This window comes from Platalea leucorodia (assembly GCF_965183815.1).
Source record: "Platalea leucorodia genome assembly, chromosome: 11".
Lineage (NCBI taxonomy): Eukaryota > Metazoa > Chordata > Aves > Pelecaniformes > Threskiornithidae > Platalea > Platalea leucorodia.
In genome coordinates this window covers 19,582,924-19,606,598 of record NC_138833.1, presented here as the reverse complement: position 1 = coordinate 19,606,598, position 23,675 = coordinate 19,582,924, and the positions used below count along the sequence as shown (strand labels likewise).

The window sequence follows — 23,675 nt, the reverse complement described above, 5'->3', positions numbered from 1 at the left end:
TGCAATATTGTATCCACAGGGTACCCTTCTTCATGAAATCCTAGCCCAGGTTTTCTTTGCCTTTGATTTATTTAAACTATAAACCTCTTGAGACAGTCTTCAGTACGTTTATCCACCCCAGTGCTCTGCCCTCCGAGTGCTATCGCAACACAGCGCTCGTAATTCTAGCGGTGCCGCCTTCGGCACACGTCTGTGCCGTGGACAGCTGATCTCCGAGGGGCTGCCTCCATCGCTCTCCCAGCGCCTGACAACGGCTGACATCCATAGGAACCCGGCAGCACACACACCACGACGACTTCAGCCTCTTTGCGGACTCATTGACATGCAGCAGAAACCCCGGGTACCATATGGAGCGTGGAGGCAGATGGATGGACATATGTATAATCTGTGTGCCTCTCTGCTGATGGAAACGTCCCGGCGCAGGCATTAACACTCAAGTATATGGTTTGCATTTGGGGCGCGAGAGGATTTTTCTCCCATAAAATAAATAAAATACGTTCTGAGCATCTTGGGATGAAGCCATTCTAATCCTTTTATTCTTTCCAAAGGAAAATGATTCCATATTCAGGGCACTGTGCAAACAATTAATTAGCCTAATGAAAATGAAAGGCCTAATTGCTCGGTATTATTACCATCATTGGCAGCCAGGCATGACCAAAGAACAGGCACTGTCTTACCCGGGATAAAGTGCAACTTTCCAGCTTTTTGGGCTTTTTGGATATTTGAACATCTAGCAAAACATTTTTTTTTTCTGCAGCGATGGTGTAATTCTCCCTTCCACATGCAAAAAAGCTGGCAGTATTTGGAGGCATCTGAATGAGCTGCTATACAATAAAAAAAATGAAGAGGAGAGAGACCCAGCTGGTGTGAAATGACCTGGCTGAATGGAAGTCGATAAAGCTGGAACTTGCCTGAGTTGAACGACGTGGTGGTGTCTCCACTGCGTGTCTGCGGCAGGAGACTTGACTCATGAGACAGGAGTGCTGCAACATTAAGAAAAATTGTATTTTTTAAGGAGCACACCTAAAATTAAAGTACAGTCATCCTTAATGCAGCTCCTTTTTCAATGAGCTGTTGTTATCCAAATGCAAAAGTGCTTTAAATTCATGGAGATGAATTTGTTCGCTGTGGATAGAATCATGAAGAGTCAGGTTACAGGAGCTTTAAGAAACTGAACTGTTATCATTCATGCGTATCTCGTAACATGGAGATAGAAAGCAGATGCTGACTGAACGTTGACCTAGCCTGAGGAGTATGGGTCCAATAATTCTTCCTTTAAGCAGCTGATTCTCATGGGAAAATCCCTGAGATTCAGCTTTAATTCTATTATCTGCCTTGTGGAGAGACTGGCAACCAGAGACTATTCTTTAAAAACCATGTGGGTGAAGTCTGCTCTCATTCACGCTTGCACAGCCCCACTGACTGTATCAGAGGGTTTCTCAGCAAGCTGCATTGTTGGTGTTTGGGGCGGGGGGATTTGCAGTTTAAACTTAATTAGGGGCACTTTTACTCTGTGCTCCTGACTGGCACCCAGAGCTGCACGACGTGCCCATACGAAGACATCCATTATCGTGCAATATCAGACGCTCACATGGGAAATACGGCTTCCCAGTGTAACCAGTGGTGGTAGGTAAGCACCTTGCTTAGGGGCTTGGGATCATCCCCTGGCACAGGACAAACAATAATAAAAATAAAAATTAATAAAATTAATACTCTGAATTGATTGCGAAGGGATCAGGAACCCAAGCCTGGCCACCAAAATGAGGTGGGATGGCCCCCTCCTTCCCACTCTCGGCATGCTTAGCACAGCACTCCAGGGGATGTTTTTCCTTCCCCGTGTAATTTAATAAACTGCTGGCTAGCAAAGAGCAAGGGTAAAGGCAGACCTACATCTCCTCCAGCTCGAGGGATGCAGACTGAGAGCAGCCCACATCCTTCCCTTGGCGCAGGAGAGGAAATCTCTTTATGCCATCTCAGCAACTCACTGGAAAAACAGCGACACAGACTTTGTCACTTGAAGGCTTTAGATATTCCACATTTGTGCTGTGTTGCCTTTTAGGAGGCAAGTTGTGTCCAAATATACTGGATTTTGAGGAGGATTAAAAAAAAAAAAGAGGTGATTACAATATAGAATAACACAATCCCGTGAAAAAGGTAGGAACAGAAAATACAGGTTTGTGGCTGAAGGTCACTGCACTTCACCATCGCCCTTGCAGAAGTGAAATCGAGGAGAATGCACGGGCCTTCCTGAAACCGCTTCACGGCTGTAACCACGTGTTTGTGCAGCTGGTAACAATTCTTACAGACGCTGCTGGGGACTGGGAGACCTAAAAAAATGACAGACCCAAAGATGTCATAGCAGGAGCGGTCGATCAGATGACTGAATATCCCAGCAGCCTTTGTCAGGCTGGCTAACAACATTCTGCTTGGCTGAATCCAGCTGCTATTTAACCTCGGATAGGCAGCTACTCAGCACCCCTTACTGATAAAAGAGAAAACTCCAACAAAACGAGGCTTTTGTTTTTAATTTATTTTGCAAATCTATCATTTTATGAAAGTATGAAATCCTATGTGGTTACATTAAACGGTTACATTACAATCCAAGTCATACAAATAAACACTACAAAGTTAGTTTTAGGTACTCTTGGATAACAAGTAGATTTAACATTATTTAAAATAAAACCAAGTCACAAAGAAGAGAAAAATAGCCTTGTGATTGTCAAAGAATTTAGTTTAAAGCAAGGAATCCACTGTAGACTCTCCTTGTCCTACAAAAAGTAAAGAGAAACACTGACGTTTACATCATCTTTCAATGTTAATGTTCAATGAGACGCATCAAACAAATTTAAGTGCACACATCTACTCGGGATAACAAGAATAGTTCACAAGTTGTTTGGAAACCAGTGTCAGGTTTCGTTCTCTGGAAATTACCTTTACAGTATAACATCACCATCATCCTTGCTTTCAGATGCATAAAAATCCTGTAATATCATTTGTAAAATACACTAGAGCTTCAAATCTGCTCTAATTGAATTCAGTGGGAGTAGGATCAGTTCCTACATTTAATAAGTACTCCTGATATGCTGAAATCCTTACAGAACAGCCTCCTTCCCAGGAATGAAATTAATTTAGCGAGCAAAATACTGTAATAATTCAGCAAAACTCTTAGCTTTACTATCCAGCAATTGACACTGCAACTGCATTTCTGAGGACCTTTATGTGTGATCCTTCCTTCCTCTCCACCAGCAATGGGGCACAGGAAGACACCAAGTAACTCTGCTTAGTAAGAACTCAGAGCTATGTAAGTAAAGTACAAAAATCAAAGAACAGATTGAATTAATCAGAAACTGTTCTCCTGACACCCATCTGACACACCTCTAGTGTCATTCTGCTGCCTGTAAGTTGCCACTTCTGATGAGACATCTGTCAGTCACAACTGCATAACTGCTTCTTAGGAAGCAGCGAAATGGAGCTTTGATTTTGTAGCTGCACCTCTACATCGCGTACGTAGTTCGAGGCAAAATGTCCAAGCTGCTACTGCTGCATATAATGCAACAGTTTCACAGAAGCATGGAGAGCTGTTTATGGGGAAAAAAGGCAGGTGCAGGTACAACCCCGACGGCCTGTGGCACAGAGGAGATTAAAACAGATCATCCTCTCTTGTGGCCTTCTCTTCGTTCAACTAGGACATCCAAAATGGTGCAAACCCCCAAATCTCCACTCGTGCCTGTGCAACAAACCTGCAGAACTCATTGTAGTACAGAAGTGAAGCCAGCAGCACCTTAGCAGGGCTTCTAAGCGAACCAGGCGTTTATCCACAAGAGTATCTTTTAACACTGATAACTCCAAAAAGAAACCAGACAGGTTACACAAAACTATACAAACTTTTCATCTGGACATAAAGTGCCATCAAACTATGGAAGCTAAGAAGAAGTTACTGCTGAGGGCAGTAGCTATTGTGTCTACAGCAGGCTTTATTCCCCTGAAGCAGATAACATTTGCTACAGTCTTGAAAATGGTACCAAGCCGGTGAGAATGCTACTATAACCAAGGCTGGCAATTTTCTTCCTTCCTGACAAACACCACTCTTATCTGACACGCCAAAGCCAACTAGACTGCATTTACTGGTGGCTGACTGCAGAACTTTCCCCAGAAGGTAGTTTAAAATGGTAATAGATGTTTCAGTTTCCCATTTTCTGATATGATACGATAAATATAATTTGTTCAGACCCTTTGTTACGAGCATGCATTGCAACAGACGGCCCCACCCTGTTATTACCACTGTGCCTGCTTGTTTTCCATCTCTACTCATGTAAATGTAATGTCAAATCCTCTTAAGAATCCTGAGCAGCCGTCCAGAATCACTTGTTCAACTGACATTTCTGTAATAATAAGGAAAGAAAAAAGAGTTGTGGGAAATTAAATGGTGCTCCTGTTGCCAAGTTGTTAAAATTATATGGCAATATGCTTCCAGTAGTTGTAAGAAATTAATTTGTGGAGTGCTTACAAGCCTTACATCTACTAAATCTCAACAGGATATAAAATGCTATTTAAGTGATACAACTTACAAATGTTAAGGAGAAAAAATATCAGCACCAAAGAGTGAAAGAAGAAACTACGTCCTTGTCTGCACTCTGATTCCTCGAGGCTGGATCTCCACAGCTGAGGAAGCCATGTGGGAGATCCTTGGTGGAGTACTTATGTGTGTACATCTGTCAGCACCTGCACCTCTCCCTTCTGCCACTCCTCTTCAGCGGATGAGACGGGGCACGTTCAGCGAGTTACTCCGCTCCTGTAACCAGGGGCTGGCAAACAGCTCAGCCAGCCCCTCCGCTAACCACTCTCTCTTCCACTGCTTTCTAGAAGTACTAGCCAGAGCAAAGTGAGTGTCGCTACTTTTCACCTTCTTTATTATAACGTTGTTCAGAAAGAAGTGCCTGAGACACTTGATCTGTAGATGAATTCATTTTTAAATTATGCCACTATGTGATTACTGTCATTCTTTTCTCACAACAATGTCAAATACAATATAAAACTTTGGATTTTCTATAGTGAGTGAAATCAGCAAAGTCAAAAGAAAGACAGCGCCAGCAGCGCTGTCACTGCTCCACTCTGTAAGACAGAACCAGGGTAAGGCGCTTTGGCAATCAGCACCAAGTTTAAGCAACAAGCTCTTTAACAGCAATTTGCTGGAGTACGCACAAGTTTTCTGCAGATGCATGGAAAACTGAGACCCCCTGGTTGTTCTCTAAGCTGCTTTGAAACTACAACAATTCATTTAATCCAGCAGCAGATCCTGGTACTATTCTTTTTCCTAAATACAGTACATTTTGATAGCAACATAGAAGCACACGACACAAAACAGATTTGTTCAAGCTCACCATGGTTCTGATGGGCTACACGCACCAAGAGGCAATTTAAAAAGAGCACACAACTCAATTCATCAGGACAACAACACTGACTCAAAGGAATTCCGGCTCACTTTGTGAAGGAAGAAAGAGTTCACAAAGGAAAAGATCTTATTGCAAGTTGTACTGCTCAGCTTGGCCACTTCTAAGACAGAAGTATCAGAAGCGATCAAGGAGCCAAGGACAAAGAATTCCTGTTTCGTAAATATTTTAAGTATAGCAAGCTTGCTTTAAAAAGAAAAGCCACTGCACAATACTCCAAATGGCCTTCTCTAACAGACTTGAAATCGTTAGATCAACACTGACAGAAAATACAGATTTCAGTAGTTCTGGCACTTTGCAATTTGGAAAACTTGTGCATATGGGACTGAGGCAGCTTGTTTGCAGACCCCTTTCTTGCAGTATCCTAGGGTCACCTGTGATTTTTTCACAACAGTGGATCGCTGGACTCAGCAGGCGCCTTCCTCAGAAGGCGCAAACTGGCAGCTGTCATGAGAAACAGTGTCAATGCTCTGCACTTCTGACTGCGGGTGGATGGACACCTGAACGGCTATCTCTTGACCTTGCTCATTCATGGACCCATCGTCTGAATCCCCGGCTGGTGAATCGCTGCGCTTGATCTCTGGGTTGATGGGGTATATCGCAGCTTGGGTACTGCAGGCTTGGGTCTGTTTTTCCTCCTCACCGACTTCATCGGGATCGTCAACTCGCACAGCCTCAAAGATCTCCTCCATGAATGCCCTGCAGTTAAGGATCAGCGGTGGAAGGGGAATGCTTCTGGCGAGCTCTTCAATGTACCGAGCAAACTCCATGGTCTTAAACTGAGTGACTTTGGCCAACTCTAGTGTTTTGGCAGATGTAATGATAGGGATACGCTTGGCTATCTCAAAAGCCTTCTGAAGCTTCTCAGCCCCTTCCGTCCTGAAGAACTCATTGATAGCCTTCTCTGTTTTGCGAAGGTGACTGCTCATCATGCACAGACGGGTTATGTTTAAAATGAGGGTGATTGCAAAGGCAACGAGGCACACAATCATGTAGTAGATACTCATGTCTCCTGAGGTGAAGATAACCCTCAGGGTGACTGTGTAATACAAGGTGTCATTACGATTAACAGCTGCACACGTGTATCGCCCCCGGTCAGCAAAGTTGACCTTTGTGATGTTAAGGGAATTATCAGCAATCCTCCAACGTCCACCTGGAGATTCAAAAGAAATAAACTGAGCTAGTGAAACAAAAAATCACTGGGTAAATTAGACACATGCTGTTTGCTCCATCAACAGGAGACAGAACTTGGACGTAGGCACTCCATTTCTAGCATAAGAATACAAACAGTACACCAAGGATGGAAATTTCCCTTTCATGCTTCTGATACAGAAAGCCATAAACCAGGTACCAATCGTACTGCTTAATGGTAAATTATTTTGTGCACTCGCCGCTCTGGTTCTACTGCTTTCTCTCATCTGCAGTTTCTTGTGTGCTTTTGGACTGCTAGCTCTGACAGGGAACCTAATTCTTAACTAGTGCTCCTCACCCGCTATGTAACACTATGTTGAAAGACTGTCCTCTATAAAGTTTAATTTTCCATATGTTCGGAGTCAAAAGTCAAGTGACCCATGAAAAACATCAGAGTCTGTAAATGGCTCTGCTGGCAAAAGAACACAGGATTTTCCTGAGACACAGTTTTCTGCTGAGCATGCAGTGCTGATACACAAAACCCATGTAAAAAAAAAAATCAATAAAAGAAGCTGGCTTTATACAGTATTTCCTATGCGTTTATAACTTAGGGCGAAAACTGTTTTCATAACTCATTCTTCTAATTACGCTACTTTGAACTAATATCCAGATGGCATTCTAACTACAAAGAGGTTACTGAATACTTAAGGCAGAAAGATGGCCTCCGAGAAGATCCTATCAATTAGCTCAATGACCTTCATTAATACTAATAGAGTAGAGAAAACCACATGCATCTCTAAAAGACATTATTTTTTGAAAATTAAAAACTACAGGGACAGAACTATAAGAGCCAAAGGCTAGGAAAATATATCCTCCCTCTGTACAAGAGGGTTAAATAGCATGTATTTCATCATTGGCCATTACAAATTGCGTTAGTTTCCATGGTCTCACTGGTGCATAAACCAGACAATAAATGTAATAAGTTACCCCATGCTTTAAAAAATCCTGTAACAAAATTAAATCACTGATTGCCAGCTGGAAAAGGTCACAAGCTGCAAAAAATTGTGTTTAATTCATGTGTTTGGAAAAATATAATACAAACCAGAGCAATAATAAATAAAAAACATCCATTAGTATCTGGTAGGATGCAAACTGATTTCTTCTGTATTGAATACTGCAGTGCCTCTTGAACGAAATGATTCTGTGGGGCACCACAGCTGGCTGGATGGGCTAGGACAGAAGAAGTCAGGTATAATTCACATGCCACATGCCAGAGGGCAAAGGGCTTTGTCTTGCTCTCTCCTTATCTCCCAACTGTAAAAACGGGAGGATAGGAAGAGAAAATGATGACAAAGTCCCAGAGGTTTTCAGATACTGTACAAAAGGGGAATACTGAATGATAGAAACCAGCAGGAAAGCTCACCTTCATCTTTCTGTTCAAGCAGGTGTCCTCTGGAGTTATACCAAAGAATATATTCATACCGGCTGATGTTCAGTTTACATTCAATTAAAATACTGGTCCCCTCTTTGGCTATGATATCATGGTGTGCTGGAGAACTTACTAAAGCTTGAGACACTGTATGAAGTGATGTATTGAAAGACCCAAAAGCAACTGTCCCATTAAAAGCTACATTTTCCAGCGTAAATCCAATTGAAAGATCAGCGCCAACAGTCAAGATTAACAGGCAATAGCTGAGCTTCATGGAAAGTTAGAGAAAATTCTTTTTTCATTTAATTTGGAGAAATGATGTCATATGATATTAAGCTGTCTGTAGTGCTCTGAGATAGGAGAGGAGGCTCTTGATTTGTTCAGTGACAGAAAATGTCTTGGATCCAAATGCACTTTCAAGACCATCAATATTAGAAGTGGAAACTGGAAATCCAACTGGAAAAAAAAAAAAAAGAATTAAGTTTATTAATGATAGCAAGCTTACGGCGATTCAAATTTCATTTCCAGTAAACAGATTTCGATTAGCATAACATAAACTGTCAGCTGAGAGGTTCCAAATCAGAGCTTTGCTCAGAACACAGTAATGAAACGAGGGTAAGAAGGCATTAGCACAACCTTCAATCCTCTAGATGTTCATCTTCCCATCCAAATAAATAATCTCAGGAACAATAATCATTAAGGGGAAAAAGGTTTTAAAAAAAGAACAAATCGTTCAGACTACTTGAAATGCATGACTATCTTTAGGGTCAGAAAGTGGATTCTGCATTTGTTAACCAAGAAAAAGTGCTTTCCTAATAGCGGAAGCAAAGCAAGAAAGAGGATATAATTTCTGCCTCCCTCCCCACCAATATCAAAGTGCTTTTAAGCCCTAGTTTTCTAAAGCCAGTCTTTCATTTAGCATCTAGAGAAAAACCAAAGCACACACACATCTGATTTTTAGCATTTATACGTCTACTTACTTGATTTTAGAGGCACACCCGGTGTTAGATGGCTAAACACTACAAAATATGCTTATAGTTTCTTGCTTTGGGAAAATTCTCTTGGCAGTTATCTACAGCCACAGAGAGGAAGGCCCTTTCTGAATATCAGGACACCGATGTCTAAACATACTTCCTTTTTTGCAATCTCTCTTGCTGCTGCTGCTGCTGTATTTTCTAACTCTGCCTCTTTTCGTCTTGTTTTACAATAAGCTCCTGTTGAAAATCTTTTACTTTATGCTGCTACATCTCAGCAGTCCTATCTTGTTTATCATCTTCTCTACCCAAATGCTGCCCCATATTTCATAGCGATTTGAAAAGTTGTTTTGTCTAGTGACAGAATTCACACTCTTCAAATTAATGTGCACAAAAGATATTTTAAGACATTAGGATATAGCCTTTAATTTTATGGTCTTTGCACACACGGATTTTCCTTTTTTAAAAGCCAGAATACAACCAACACAAAATGAGATGACACCAATAAGAGAAAATCTGTAATCAATTTTCTTGAAAGCCTGATTCAAGAAAATTTCTCATCAAATATGCATTCCCTGAAGTTATGATTCCATCTAGACTGCTCCAGAGCCCTAAAAAAACAAGTAACAGAGTACAGAAGCCAAAATGCTATCTTAAAGAATATTTCACTTCATCCCATTGACTGTGTGACTTCAAATTTATCATCTTTTCTTCTACCAATAACACATGCTAGTAGAGTTGAATTTCATAAATATCACAATACAAAGGAATACATTTTCTTAATAAATAATGCAGACACTTCTCATCCTTCCAGAATCACCAGTTAACACTGCCTAAAGCAGAAAGAAATCCATTCACTTATGAAAAATAATGTAATACAAATAAATACAGGTGATTTGTACTAATTGTCTTTTCAGCAGAGAAAAATTAAGCATATTCAAGAACGTGAAAATTTGCTGATAATACTACCCAGACTAGGATTTTTTTTCAGTTAAAGTTAATTTGTCGAAGGTCAAACCAGATTCCAGACTTGACGTCTGATGAGAACTGTGTTATCTGACCCATTTCTGTTGCGGCTATTGCCAAAACCAGTTTAACAAAGAAGGCAAAGAAGACAGCTGTGTCCAACTCTCCTTCAAGCTTGACTAACCAACTCATCCACTGAATCCTCCACGAGAAACTGGAAAACAGGCCCTCCACTTGTTTCTCTGTAAACAGCAATCCCTTCATCTGCCTCCTTTTTTTTTTTTATTGGCCCCACTCTGTTTTCTATCATGCCTCTTGTCCGTTCATTTAAGATGAGACCAGTGCTGAGAACTCAATTATACCACTGGGCTGAAGAAGCTACTTTCCCACAGCTAAACAGTTAAAAACAGTACCAAGGCCTCTTTTGTTCCTGTTTTCCACCAGTTACACTTTAGGGAAAGCGTTACTGAGTCCTGCTGCCTCTGGAGAAGAGCATCCCAGCCACATCAACTGCACAGGTCTGAAAAAAACCCGATACTAAGGTTGCTGCTGATCAACAACTATTCTTCTGTTTGAAGGAGTGGGTTTAACCTTCTTTTTTTTTATATCCTTAGTATTTTCAGTGTGTTTCAGAGCCTTCAGAAGGCTGCTGACAACGGACCTGCTTATTTTGGTAACCTTGTGCACATTTCTTAAAGGCAGGCTGTGGACTGTTAGTAGTTTGTGGACCGCTGAGGTTTGGATTGCTGGAATTGCCATTTGAGAGTCTGTCACAGCTTGCGCTAGCAAGTGAGGTGCTGTGGTCACAGATCTTCAACATGCATCCCTCCGCGACCCCGCCGCCTTCCGTCACCCAAAAATGGCACCGCACTTAATGGCTTTTGCATGCACCGGGCCTTGACTTCACACCATTTGATGCAGTTACAACTGAGGACAGCCCTGCAGTGAAGACAAACCCTCCTCTTCATTACTGGATCAAATCCATAGAATAACTTCCAGCCTTCCAAAACAATAACCTCCCAGCTAATAATGCTTTAGATTTATTAGGGAATAACTCCAGTACCTCCTGTACTTTGCCTGTGTTATTGTCATTTTAAATTATTAAATTTAAATTGTTAGATTTCCAAGTGCCTGTGACACTCCTCCTAAAATGACATTAGGAACCTCAGTCAATTATTTAACACAAGAAATACTCAGCAACATTTTCCCTCATAAGAATAAGATAATTATCTTCAGTAATTGCATATAGTTTCCACTATATTTGTACTGAGCTTGCATAATGTATAAAACATTGGTGATGGGTCATTGAATTTTACTATTAATCTCTTCGAGGTCTGATTTATTAGAAATTGTTTGCCACATTTCGCTTTTGGAAAAGCCATTATTGCTAAGCAGACAATGATCTCTCACTGCTGAATGCTGGGAAAAATAAAATGATTTGCAAAATCCATATTTTTCAACCATCACACTTATGCAAAACAGCTGCTGGAGCTGATAAAGGATCCAAAAAGGATAAAGCATGAACAGTGCCAACACCACAATTCTTCAAGAAAGCATTAAGCCCAAGCAAGATGAAATGTGCAGAATAGAAACCGGCTATTTTGGAACTGAACCTGAAGTTAAGCTCAACATATTTAACCTTCATTAAACTGTAAGTTGTAACAACAAATAGCAGTGGAAAGATAAAATTCCGTGATGCATACACTCGTGTGAGTCATCTTTGGCTCTTATCCTGAAAAAATGTATGTGTGTTTAACTCAGAGCACTATAAGTAGTCCCACTGAGGTCAATGGAAGTACTGATAGTACTTAAAATTACACACATTTACAAGGCACTGCAAAATTGGGGCCCAAGAGGTTGCAAGTTATATGGCTTTACATTCACTGCTCATAACATCATTTCATACCTGGAGAAAAGCGAAGCAATAAAACCGAGACACACCTGACAGACCACAGGCTGCCCTAACTGACTGCCACTTCTGGCACACAACGTGGAAACGTATTTTAGCATCTACACAAAGCTAATTGGCAATAACGCGCGCTAAATAGATCTAAATGGATCGCGTTTGCACAGAGCACGCCTTCCTACTCGCAGTGCGATGTCTTGCAGAAATAAGGCTGCTGTGACCACCCCGTGAGCCCCCTCTGACCCTCTTTAAACCTGGGAGCCGCATTTGGCAGAGCCCCGAAGACATTAACTCCTGGGGAGTTTGTGAAAATAGACAGCATGGTCTGGACAGGAGGTGGCCGTGTCCCCAGCACGGGAGAGGCCGCCGGGAGGGCTCACCCGCTGCCGGCACCAGCCAAGGCTCCGCGGGGCAGTGGCTGCACCCACGGCTCAAAAACCAACGCGGAGGAGCAAATCTCCAGGGGAGCCGCGCCGATCTCCCCCGCGCGCGGCTGCGTGACGGGACGCGGTGCTTGGCCGTGGACGCGGTCCCGCGGCTGCCTGACGCGTGGCACCCGCAGGGTCGCTCACGAAGGACGCAGGATCAGCCGCACATGACAAGATTTTTTTCCTCTGTCAGCTAAAAGCGACCGGGCACAGACCTCCCCAGAACGGACACCCTGCGCCCACCACCCCCGGCCCCGCAGGCGCCCACGCTCGCTCGTGGAAAAACCCCGCTCAAGCTGGGCTGCTGGAGGCCGCGGGAAACACGACGGACATCCACGCTCCCCACATTGCAGCAGAGGCAACCTGGGCCACGCCGGCCTGACGTCACGCGGCCTGACGTCACAGGGTCCCGACGTCACGCCAGAAGACCGCCCCCTCGCCCCCGCCACCCCTTCCATGCCAAAACAGCGAGGTGAGGCACGGGCACGGGCCCCGGCTCCTCCCGCAGCAGCGGGGTGGGCGCGGAGGGCCTGCGCGCCGCTGCGCCGTTTCCCCCGACTCCGACGTCGCCAAGTTAAAACCTGACGTCGCGGTAACGCAGTGAAGTAGCGGTTCACCGCTCTCACCGGGAGGAGGGTGGCGGGGCCCGGCCCGGCCCAGCCCACCCCGCGCCCCCGGCCCCGGCCCCTGCCCGCCGCGCACCTCCGCCGCTGCCGCCGCCCGGACCCGCTTCCCTGCGCGCCCTTCCGGGCTGGGCCGCGCTTCCGGGGTCAGCCGGCGGGTGCCGCTCTGCGCCTCGCCTCGATGGTTACGGTCCGCCCGGTGGGGGGTACGTGGAGCTGGCGGGGCGGCCCGGCCCGGCGGGTGAGGCAGCACCGGCACCGGGGCGGCGGAGCGGGCCTTCGGAGGGTCAGGGGCACAGGGGGCTCGAAGGGGCCTTCTGTGGGGCGGGGAGGGGGGCTTTGGGGGTCCCCTGTGGGGCAGGCGGTACCGGCGCGGGCTGTGGGCAGCGGGGGTCCCCTCACGGGGCAGGGGTCCCATGGCGGGGCTGTAGGGAACCTGCGGGTCCCCTGTGGGTCAGGCAGCCCCGCATGGGGGTTGTGGGAGCCCGGGGGTCTCCCGGGGAAGCGGAGGCACAGGGAGGCCGCCCAGGGCTGGGGAGCACGGGGGGGGCCCGGGTGGGGACGGGCCCGGCGGGGCGCCCCGGCTACCGGTGGGCGCCGACCGCGGCCGGCCAGGCCCCGGGGTGCCGGGGTGGCTGCGGGGCCCTGCTAGCTGCTGTGGGGGGAGATGGGGTGGGGGTCCCCAGCCGTCACCTGGAGCAGCCCCTTCCCTAGTGCTGTCCTACCCCTTCGCTTACAGCCAACAAAATCCCGTGGCCGGGGGCAGCTGCCCCGGTTGCATCAGCGGCCGCCTCTCTGGGGACCCAGCTTCACCCCACAGTGATGCTGGGGGGCTGTGGTGTGCTCGGCGTGGCCCTGCCTGCTGCTGCTGCCTTCAGCTTACTGCCCCAGAGCTGGGGAAGTGCTGCCAGCGAAGCCAGGAGGAGAGAGAAACCTCTGCCCCCGCAGCAGGCCGCAGCACGCAGCCCTGTTCACGGGCACCGTCATCCTCGATGTGCAACGTCAGGGCCGGTTGCTCTGGCAGCTGGAGCACGTTTCAAATTCAGGGTGGTGTTAACACCCTGGCGAAGCTCAGGACCTAAGTACAGAAGCGAACCAGTTGCTGCCTCCCTGCCTGCCCGGCTTTCTGACAGCTATCCCCATTCGTATCTGACACCCTTCAAAACAGCCATCTCCAGCAGTTTGTTTTCGCTTTTTTTTGTGAAGCGAGTTATGGATTTAATTATCTGAGGACCTTTTGTATTTTTCGTTTGCTTTTCAGAGTTAGCAACCTGTCTGTTTCCTGCGGAGAGGGTGTGTCAGTTAGATAAAGCCACGTGTTTCTGTGGGACTTTAAACTTCCAAGTGTGACATTTCTTCCAGTCAGACATAACTTGGTGTACACGCTTGCTTAAAAACATAATCTGTTCATTCGGGTATGTGTGGTAACATGAAGGGATTTCTGTCTTAGTTGTGTCTAGTTATTTAAAACACAAATGCGATGCTTTTGAACTAATGTCAAAGTGTGCAAGAGAGTAATTATTTTATCTGCTTTGCTTTCTATGGATGTTCATAGTCATGTCTGAGAAAGACAGCAGTGAAAATCTGAAAGAAGAAACCTCTTACAAAGATGAAAATGAACAGAAAGCAGAGGAACTTGGCTGCACTGAGAGCAATGAAGAGAGAGAGCAAGAGCTTGAGCCTGTGCCTATGACTCGGAAAAGACCTGAACCCAAACCCCCAAGCCAGCCTGCTGCCACAGAAAAGCCCACAGCTGAAACCCGCAAGGTATGTTCCTGTGCTAGCTCTGAATAATGTGACTTCACGTTTCATGGCTTTGAGCACAGAAGAATTCTGAGCATAAGCCCCACTCCTGTTCTGAAAATTCACATTGCTGTTTATCTGAAAAGAAAAAGCTGCACAAAAGTTACACGTCACAGACTGCTTGTGTTCCTCTCCTCACTACAATACCTGCATCGCTCTCTTCTGCTTTTCTTCATTAAAGGTCTCAGATTCTCCTGCTGCTGTTCAGACAGGATGGGGGTACTGGGGAAGCTGGGGGAAATCTCTTCTGTCAACTGCGTCTGCTACTGTAGCTACTGTAGGTAAGGCTCTTTCTGGTGTTCAATAACTATTCTAACCGTGCTTTGTGTCTCAAGCTAGTGCTTTTGAGCTTGGTTCTAGAGGAGGGAATTTCTGTTGTAGCAGCAATTATTGGAAAAACGTCAAAAGAATTGTTCAAGTGATGGGGAAAACTTGTACGAAAAGGTACAGTGAGATTAAGGAGCTATGCACAGCCAAAATTACTTTCAAGTTTTTAAGGTGTTTGCATAGCTTTCAGCTGGTATTTTAAACTGCTATTCAGCTGGTATTTACAACTTGATTTAAAAGCTGAGATGAAACCTGAGTTCATTACATTGGTGAGCAAGCTGGATAGTAGAAGGTTTTAGTGCTGGGTAAATTGCCTTGAACAGGAGGAATCCAGAACAATAAAAAACCCATATGCAGCCCTAATCCCGTTCCTGTTCTGATTTCTGTTGTATCTCATGGTTAAAGTAATACTGCTATCTTCTCTAGGTCAAGGTATTTCAAATGTCATAGAAAAAGCAGAAACAACCCTTGGGATCCCCAGTCCTAGTGAAATCTCTTCAGAGACTAGAGATGCTACAAGAGGTCAGTTTTTACTGCATAAGAACAACACTGAAACGTTTCTCATAATGTAATCAGCCCCAAAATAACATCACCTTACTCTGCATCTTGCATATTGAGGTAGATATCTCTGGGCTAAAATACTACTCAATTGCTTACTTCTGTTAGCTCTGAAAAGTACGTAGGAAAATAATCCCAATTCTAACCCTGCTCCTGGCTGACACTTGGTGTTTGTTGATTTTCTCTGCTCTGCAGCTGACAGGATCTTTTTTTGGGAGAGAGGAAGTTAATTTTCTGCCTTCTAATGCAGGAAGTGCGAATCCGGGTGCTAGCAGCACAGATGCAGTTGATGATGGCAGTTCCTTTCCTATTGCTGGGGCTCTTGGAGTTTTATCAACCATCTCTACTGCTGTCCAAAGCACAGTGAGTGAGTTGGGAATGCAGGAGACAATGGGTTTAAGAGAGCACTGGGGTTTTTGCCTTTCATCTGAAACATCATAAGAGGAAACTTTCAATTTTGACTTTTGTGGGATGAATGGTGAGAAACTGTTTCAACCTTCAGACAACCTTTATCCCGTGCCTTGCTTCTAACTGGCACTTAATGTGTAAGTTGTCTTGAATTTTGATAGTTCTGTATTAAATGTTGATGCATAACAAAAAAAATCTAATGGTGGACTGTGTGGTGCGTGCATTCCCATGCATGTCACCTCTGTACTCTGTTATCTCTGCTCCCTTCCTTTACAGTATTCAGGTAAATGCAGGGTCAGACTCATTCCTGGAATATTTCCACTGATTTGCACAGAACTGTCTAGAGATGAAATCCATTCTCCTCTTCAAAAACTTCTGTGAAACTAGCCCAAATTGCTTGGAAATCAGCTTGCTCCTGTGACCATGAGAAATGCACTTCAAAGGAACCCATTACCCTTAGAAACTGCTTTTGTGATCTGCTGTCTTGTCAATTTGCCCGTGAATCTGAAAAAGCCGCAGATGGAAAGCTTGCTTCTGCTTTTAAGGCTTGAACAAGAGTTAGCAACCAAAACCCACAGCTCTCATGTTTTCTGATTGGAAGGATGAGAACTAAATACTTTAACGTGCTGAGAACCAGCTTGCTCACAAAATAAAAATGCATTTCCCATCAGATTGCTGCAGGTGTCTGAGTGCTATATTAAACTGTTGGATGATAGTGTGTTGTGGCTCTTTCCATGTCTTTCTGCTTTCTTTGTGGCGATTAGGGTTGAATTTTAGGGTGATGAGGACCAGTCTGGCTTTTTTGTGAGTGTCTGGCATAACATTGCTGATACAAATCCCCCAATTCCATTTCCAAAATCTGATTCCTAGGGAAAAAGTGTTATTAGTGGAGGTCTGGATGCCTTGGAATTCATCGGGAAAAAGACAATGGATGTAATAGCTGAGGGAGACCCTGGATTCAAAAAAACAAAGGGCCTAATGAACAGAAACTCTACGTTATCTCAGGTATGGCAGTTCCGTATCAGCTCCTCATTGGTTTCTCTCATTTCTTCTCCCTTCTTTTGCAGTCCTGTCATTAAGCAACCATTTTTACTATTGAACCAAAAACCTTCTTCCTCCTGTATTCTGTATCTGCTGGCACTGACCCGAGTCCTCTGCTTTTCTTTTTCAGGTCTTACGAGAGGCAAAGGAGAAAGAAGAGCAGCAGACAGCTACTGAGGTTACCATGGCTACAGAGAAGAAAGCCCATTATGGGTTACTGTTTGATGAGTTTCAGGGTCTTTCGCATCTGGAGGCCTTAGAGATTCTTTCCAGAGAGAGTGAATCAAAGGTAATGGCCTTGAGCAATTTGCCTTCTATTTTGAGTTCAGCTGAGCAGGGAAAAAATGATTAGAAATATATGTATATACATGTAAAATCAAGTGCTCAGAACTTGCTACGAAATGCTTACACAGCTTTACTTTGACCCCTGCATTATGATCCGGTGTTTACCTTGGGAGCGTTATGCCCTGTCCTCAGCTCCTAGAGCCATGCTCTTTACCCAGCTACCCTCGGTTCCTGCATCTCTTCCACAGCTTCTCACAAGCTACTCTCTCCTCATACCCACTTGTTTGCTGTCTTGGTGTGGAGAAGAGGAGGGTGTTGTAAGCACAGCAGAGATTGTCCTCTCTGTCTTCGGGCAGGGAGGGGGGCAGATCGGCATGCAATTTGGGAAGTCATTCACTTTATTTTAGGAAAGAAATTTGAGTAACTCCTTAAGAATCCATTATTACCTAATGGGGCTTCACAAATAGGTCTTTTTCCCTTTCCTCCTTCATGTAGGAAAATACCACGTTCTCATTAACATAGTCTGTGATGGGTTTAGATGTGATGTAAACCAGTGCTTTATCTTTCATCCTGTTTCTTTTTCTTGTTGGATTTATGATTCTCTCTTTGGCTGTGCTGCCCCTAACTAGGTGAAATTGGTTCTAAACGCCCTCTCTGGAGAAGAGCTGGACACACTGAAGGAGGAAATGGAACAACTCAAAGAAGCATTTTCTTTACCTGAATTCTTTGAAGAAGAAGAGGAAGAAAAGAAGGGTAAGAGAGCCCCAGGTTCTGGGAGGAGAAGCTGGTTCTCAACGAAATTCTCGGTGTAGAACCAGCCAGCCCTGATCACTAGCAATGGGCATGATGCCAAAGTTAAGTTATTCTTTAGCTGGATGCTTAATCCTAAAGCCTGTGGCCAGGAGCATGACAGGTAGCAATACCCTTTCTCTCTGGAAAGCTGCTGTGCATGAATTCTGTAGCAGGAACGATTTCTTGCCAGAGCAGGATTGGAGTTGCTTGACTCCTGGTCAGTTCATACAACTGACCTTGAGCCAAGATGCAAATTCAAAGAGCTGCTGGGTTTCCCTGACCATGAGGGAAAGGCTGCGAATAGAGTTGTCCAGCCTGTGGGAGAGCAAAAAGGCGCTTTATTTATTTTTTAAATGAGAGTTAGCCACACAGATCAAAAGACTCAGAAGTGCCTCCATACACAAGAACCATCTGATTCTTGAGGATTACACAGATTTAAATGTAAATTTCTTGCATTGCTTTTACCTAAATGGCTCATCAGGGAGGGCTTACACACCTGCACTTGCTATCATTTAACATTTAATGTATCTTTTATATTTGCACATGATGGATCTCACAGCCTTCCCCCCACTGTTAACATCTGCCCTGCTGTATAAAATAGGAGAACCATAGGCTTTAAGTGATATTTCAGACTCTCCAAGGTGATGTGCGAGTTAGTGCATTATGAAATGCCGCCTGTAAAAAAAATTACCTTAGCTACAAAACCAGAATTGTGAAAGCAAAAGCTGACTTTCTGGCACTGGTGTCTCCACCTTTTCAGAACTTATAAATTGTATTTAAAAAGACCAGGTTTGATGCGTTCTTGCCTGAGGTGATGACTCAAAGAGAAATACAGGAAACAGTTGACAGACTTGTGCAGAACTAGTTGTGCATTGAAGTGCTGCTTATTCCTGTATCTGTCCTTTGTGTGGATTCTTTAGCCTTTCCTGTCTTTTAGGAGATGAGGAGTTCACAAAAGAAGTAACAGAGTTGTTTTCAGAATTGCGTGTTTCCTCAAAGCCGGACAAACTGATCATGGTGAGTTATTTCCCATCTTCTAAAAGCTGGAGAGATTCCCCACAGGAACTGCTTCTCGGTCCTGCTTTGCTTGTGAAAATGTCAAATGCATAAAAACAAGCTGTGTTTTAGATCCTTTGACAATGGTAGGCAAAAGAGATGGGCCTTTTCCTTTGACTTTATGGGGCAAAATCATGTTCTGTAGCATCTTTGGCTCTGAATCAGTAGACACCAGCGTGTCTTTGCCCTGTCACTGGGCAGTAATAAGGGGTGGCAAAGATAGCCGGGAGCAGTAAACCTTCAGCTACCATAGTGAAATCAACCTACAGTCATGAACTGAAGCCCTCCTGGTACAAAGCAGCTGGTTTTACTATCTTCAGAAGTTGGTATGAGGTAGAATTGCCTTTCTTGCCTTCATTTCACTACCCTTCAGATCCACCAAGTGGCAGCAGCATTCTGCAGACATGTTTTTAAAGCACCTCTGTTAGTCGTGGTCTTGCTGGTAAAGTCCAGCACCCGGTGCTAGAGAAATGACTGCCCTCAACTACATCAGTGCAGCCAACCCTCTGCAAAGCCCTGAAGGCACTAGGATCATTTGTCCTGGTTCTTCTCACTAGCTCAGGAGTCGTAGCTGTTTCCTTCCTCTAGAGAGATCCAATACTCCATGTTTTGTAGTGTGCAGGGGGGCTTCACTCGAGTCATTAAATACTACGGCACATCTTCACACAGGTGAGGACATCTGCTCATGAATGGATAGCACAATTCAACAGTAGTCTTCCTCAAGAAGAGAAAGAGAGTGAAGAAGACCAAGAAATCGAGTCCAGAGATGGTGACCATGATGCTAAAAAATCAGTAGAGGTAACCGAGTAATGAAGGAAGAGAATATCTGACCGCAGAGCGTTTATCTGGCTGCTGAGTTACAGTTGTGATTCCCAGAGTTTATGAGTTTCTATTTCTGTGCGATTTGGAGGCCTGAAAGGGCAGTGTAGTGATAGTACGTTGTGTGATTCACTTGTTTTAAATAATAAAAGCTGCTAGTTTTTGTATGGTATGGGGAATCTTTTTAACTCTTGCAGGATATTCATGCGTTTGCCATAAGAAGTCTGGCTGAACTGACAGCATGCTCCATTGAAATGTTTCACAAAACTGCAGCTTTGTTTCTCCGTGGTCAGAAACAAGAGGTGACAGCCACGGACAGAGCCAGGTCCCTTTCACAGTAAGTTCATCTCTTAATAAATGTGTAGCATATAATTACTTACACACTGATTAAACTGTCTAATAATTCTTTGCAAATCTGTGGGATGCAGGGCTCTGGAATTCTGCATATGTGTTCAAAGTTGCAAACTATTTTCAAGCAGAATTCAGCTATCTTTTTTTTTTTTTCTTCCCAGCTTAAAGACATTTCTTGACAAGAGGAAACCCTACTTGAAAGCTTTTATGTAGCCAAGAAGAACGTTTGCCCTAAGCTTGTGCTAGTATAGTAGATAGACACTTAAAATATGACAAAGCAGTTGTATAAAAGTGATTCTTAATTACCTCTCTGTTAATCATTTAGGATGTTTGGTACGTGATATTGTAAAATTACTGCAACTAATTAGTAGATTGGCCTTGCCAATAATGCATAACACAAGATTTTTCTTTTATGTCGGGACATACTTGGCAAGTGTATGAAATATGCAGTACTTTCTAATTCAGAAAATGATGCTTGTCAGTAAGGAGGAAAAAAAAAAAGGCAAGTTAGTACTGTTCCTTCTTGAATGGATGTGTCTGTCCACTGAATGCTGTTTCAGATCTTCAGCTTTAATTATTTATTTTTCCATCTTTTCCCTCCCTGATTTATTTGGGGAACTCCTGGATTTTAATACACTGTTTATATGCTCTATATCAATTTTGGTTTAATTTAGCTTTATATGCATAGGAAACAAGATATTTGTGTTTTATAGGAATGCTAAAAAAAAGTTATTCTTGTAGACTGTATTTACTACATGGTTTTCCTGCTCTTCCACAGAATGACAATTGTGCTGTGTAAAGAACTGTCAACTTTCTCTAAAGAGTTTACTACGTGCTTAACGACTGCGGGGGTAAGAGTTACACCATCGTTCTTAGGAATGAGATGTGGTTAGTTGATTACAACCTTGGGATCTTCACCACAGAGCGCTTTTTGTGTTTGCACACTTAGATATGCAGTTTTTTGCCCTGTGAAATGATCTTCTAGGTCACTGTTCCCCAGACTGTGGCAGCTGAATGTATGCTCAGCTTCTGAATGCCTCCGGCTGCATTCAGCCTGGCGCAGAGAGGGGGTGGGGATTGGTGCTGACAGTACTTAGGAGACGGAAGAAAATAAGGTTTGCGATCCTGTTGCAGATTTTCCAAAACACTCAGGTGTTATTGAAGATAATATCATTATCTCTAAATTCTCCAGTTGTCCACAGTTCATTTGAAGATGGAATGTGTGTATTAGTATACGACTTGTGTTGGGCATAGGCGGGTTACTTTGTTCTTATTTGCATGCTACCGGGCAGGTCCTCTGCAGCTTGTGACTTAGCTTTCCTATAGTCAAGGGAGCGACGGTGATTTTAAACTTACTGAGGATTTAGCTTTATCTTGCTTGAAGAAATGTGATCGAATTTTCAATCAGGATAATATATGTCTGATCTCTGCAGGTCAAAGAGAAAGCAGATGTGCTTAATCCCTTAATCACTGGAGTGTTTTTGGAGGTCAGTTATGCTAAAGTTAAAACTTTAAGCTAATATTTAAAAAATACATATGCTGCTTTTTTTTTCCCACTTCTTTATCCTGATGCGTGCCAAGTTCTCTAACCCGTGGTCTAAGATTCTGCTTACCTGTCTGTCGTGGTTTAAGCTGGCAGGCAGCTGAACACCACACAGCCGTTCGCTCACTCCCCCCACACTGGGATGGGGGAGAGAATCAGAAAAAAGGTAAAACTCATGGGTTGGGATAAAGACAATTTAATAGGACAGAAAAGGAAGGGAAAATAATAATAATGATAAAAGCGTATACAGAACAAGTGATGCACAATGCAATTGCTTCCCACCCACTGACTGATGCCCAGCCAGTTGCTGAGCAGTGGCTGCACTCCCTCCAGCCAACTCCCCCCAGTTTTTTGTTCAGCATGACGCCATACGGTGTGGCATAGCCCTTTGGCCAGTTTGGGGCAGCTGGCCTGGCTGTGCCCCCTCCCAGCTTCTTGTGCACCTCCAGCCTCCCCGCTGGCAGGGCAGTATGAGAAGCTGAAACATCCTTGACTGGTGTAAGCACTGCTCAGCAACAACTAAAACATCAGTGTGTTATCAATATTATTCTCATCCTAAATCCAAAACACAGTGTTACAGCAGCTACTAGGAAGAAAGTCAACTCTATCCCAGCCGAAACCAGGACACCATCTAATAACTTAAAAGTGTTAATAAATGTCTGTAGATTTGCACAAGAGGTGAGTTACTTAGTGAAGAGTGAGCCTTACATGGTCTCAGCTGACAGTTATGATGGGTCAGAAGACGCATATTAAATTCAGCAGTCTGGATTTCTAGAATTTAAATGTCCAAAGGCAAACCTTAGACAAGCTCATAAATTAGCATGCAAGAGTCCCAATGCTTCCCAGCTGTTAAGTTGGTTCTCAATGCTTATAAACTTCTGAGGTGTGGTAGGAAACGGGTGTTTCCTGTCGGTGTGTTCTTCCTTCCTCCCACAACATGCTTGTGCTTCACTTTGAAATACAATTCTTCTCATCTATTATCGGAAACAGTATCTTACATTTGGACTGCACTTGATCTTGTTTGGTGTTTTTTAAGGCAGTTGCTTTTTTGCCTAGTGGCATAAAGCCCCTCAAAAACTTAATATTAAATTGATTTCTAGAGTGAAGCCTTAAAAATCTGACAAGCACTAGGTTTCTGTTTATGTGCATTAATCAGTGCTGTTTGAAATGAGTATGTGGTTTGTAAAGCTGATTAGTAGTATAATTATTCATGTGTGTATTTTGATTTTTTTGTTTTCATAGGCTTCAAACAGTGCTTCATATATCCAAGATGCCTTCCAGCTCTTGCTGCCTGTACTGCAGATCTCTCTTATTGAGGCTAGAACGGAACCATCGCAGCAATAAAAATCCTTCTAATTAAGAACTTTTTGACCTTCCCACTTCGTAGTTTCCATGCTGGAGAATGATGTAATGGCTGTTATTAAAGGGAAAAAGATTAACTCTGATCGCTGCTGCTGCAAGAACGGTGATTAAATGCAGCCTGGCAATGACAGCTCTTACAGCACATTGTGAAATGTGATTAGCATAGTCCAGGCTGGTGGACAACGTGACAGACTTAAAGTGCAGATTGCTTCTCTGTTTTCATGGACTGTCTCTATCTTTTCACTGAAATCCCTCTGCTGTATGTGTTAACAAGCTCTTTGGAGAAGCTCTCTGGACTGTGAAGACAATGCTGGAGAAAAGAGTAGCAGCTGGCCAGTTGAAGAGTTAGCTAAAACCATGGTGTGATTTTTAAGTCAGAGAGACATAATTAGGTTCCTGATAGCTCTGCATTGGTGTTGAAGT

At 43.9% G+C, this 23,675-nt stretch overlaps 2 protein-coding genes across 11 annotated transcripts; one reads left to right on the top strand and one right to left on the bottom strand.

Moving 5' to 3' along the window:
- Positions 1–2,555: 2,555 nt before the first annotated feature.
- On the bottom strand, positions 2,556–13,042 carry MFAP3 (microfibril associated protein 3). 3 transcript variants are annotated; one of them, XM_082324334.1, is made up of 3 exons: positions 12,987–13,042; positions 8,005–8,466; positions 2,556–6,603 (listed from the first exon to the last, which is right to left on the bottom strand). In XM_082324334.1, exons 2-3 carry the CDS (start codon positions 8,282–8,284, stop codon positions 5,858–5,860), a joined length of 1,026 nt encoding a protein of 341 aa, XP_082180460.1. In that variant the 5' UTR covers positions 8,285–8,466; positions 12,987–13,042; the 3' UTR covers positions 2,556–5,857. The 3 variants fall into 3 exon arrangements, with proteins under 3 accessions (XP_082180460.1, XP_082180462.1, XP_082180461.1); XM_082324336.1 differs by lacking the exon at positions 12,987–13,042 and adding an exon at positions 12,237–12,686; XM_082324335.1 differs by lacking the exon at positions 12,987–13,042 and adding an exon at positions 8,991–10,580.
- FAM114A2 (family with sequence similarity 114 member A2) lies at positions 12,724–23,335 on the top strand. 8 transcript variants are annotated; one of them, XM_082324329.1, is made up of 15 exons: positions 13,049–13,113; positions 14,169–14,322; positions 14,463–14,674; positions 14,892–14,991; positions 15,464–15,559; positions 15,846–15,958; positions 16,874–17,008; positions 17,175–17,333; positions 17,959–18,082; positions 19,059–19,138; positions 19,847–19,975; positions 20,194–20,333; positions 21,126–21,198; positions 21,781–21,834; positions 23,133–23,335. In XM_082324329.1, the coding sequence occupies exons 3-15, from the start codon at positions 14,465–14,467 to the stop codon at positions 23,232–23,234; spliced, it is 1,515 nt and encodes a 504-aa protein (XP_082180455.1). In that variant the 5' UTR covers positions 13,049–13,113; positions 14,169–14,322; positions 14,463–14,464; the 3' UTR covers positions 23,235–23,335. The 8 variants fall into 8 exon arrangements, with proteins under 8 accessions (XP_082180454.1, XP_082180453.1, XP_082180452.1 ...); XM_082324331.1 differs by having other exon boundaries at positions 13,098–13,148; XM_082324330.1 differs by having other exon boundaries at positions 13,104–13,193.
- The last annotated feature ends 340 nt before the right edge of the window (positions 23,336–23,675 follow it).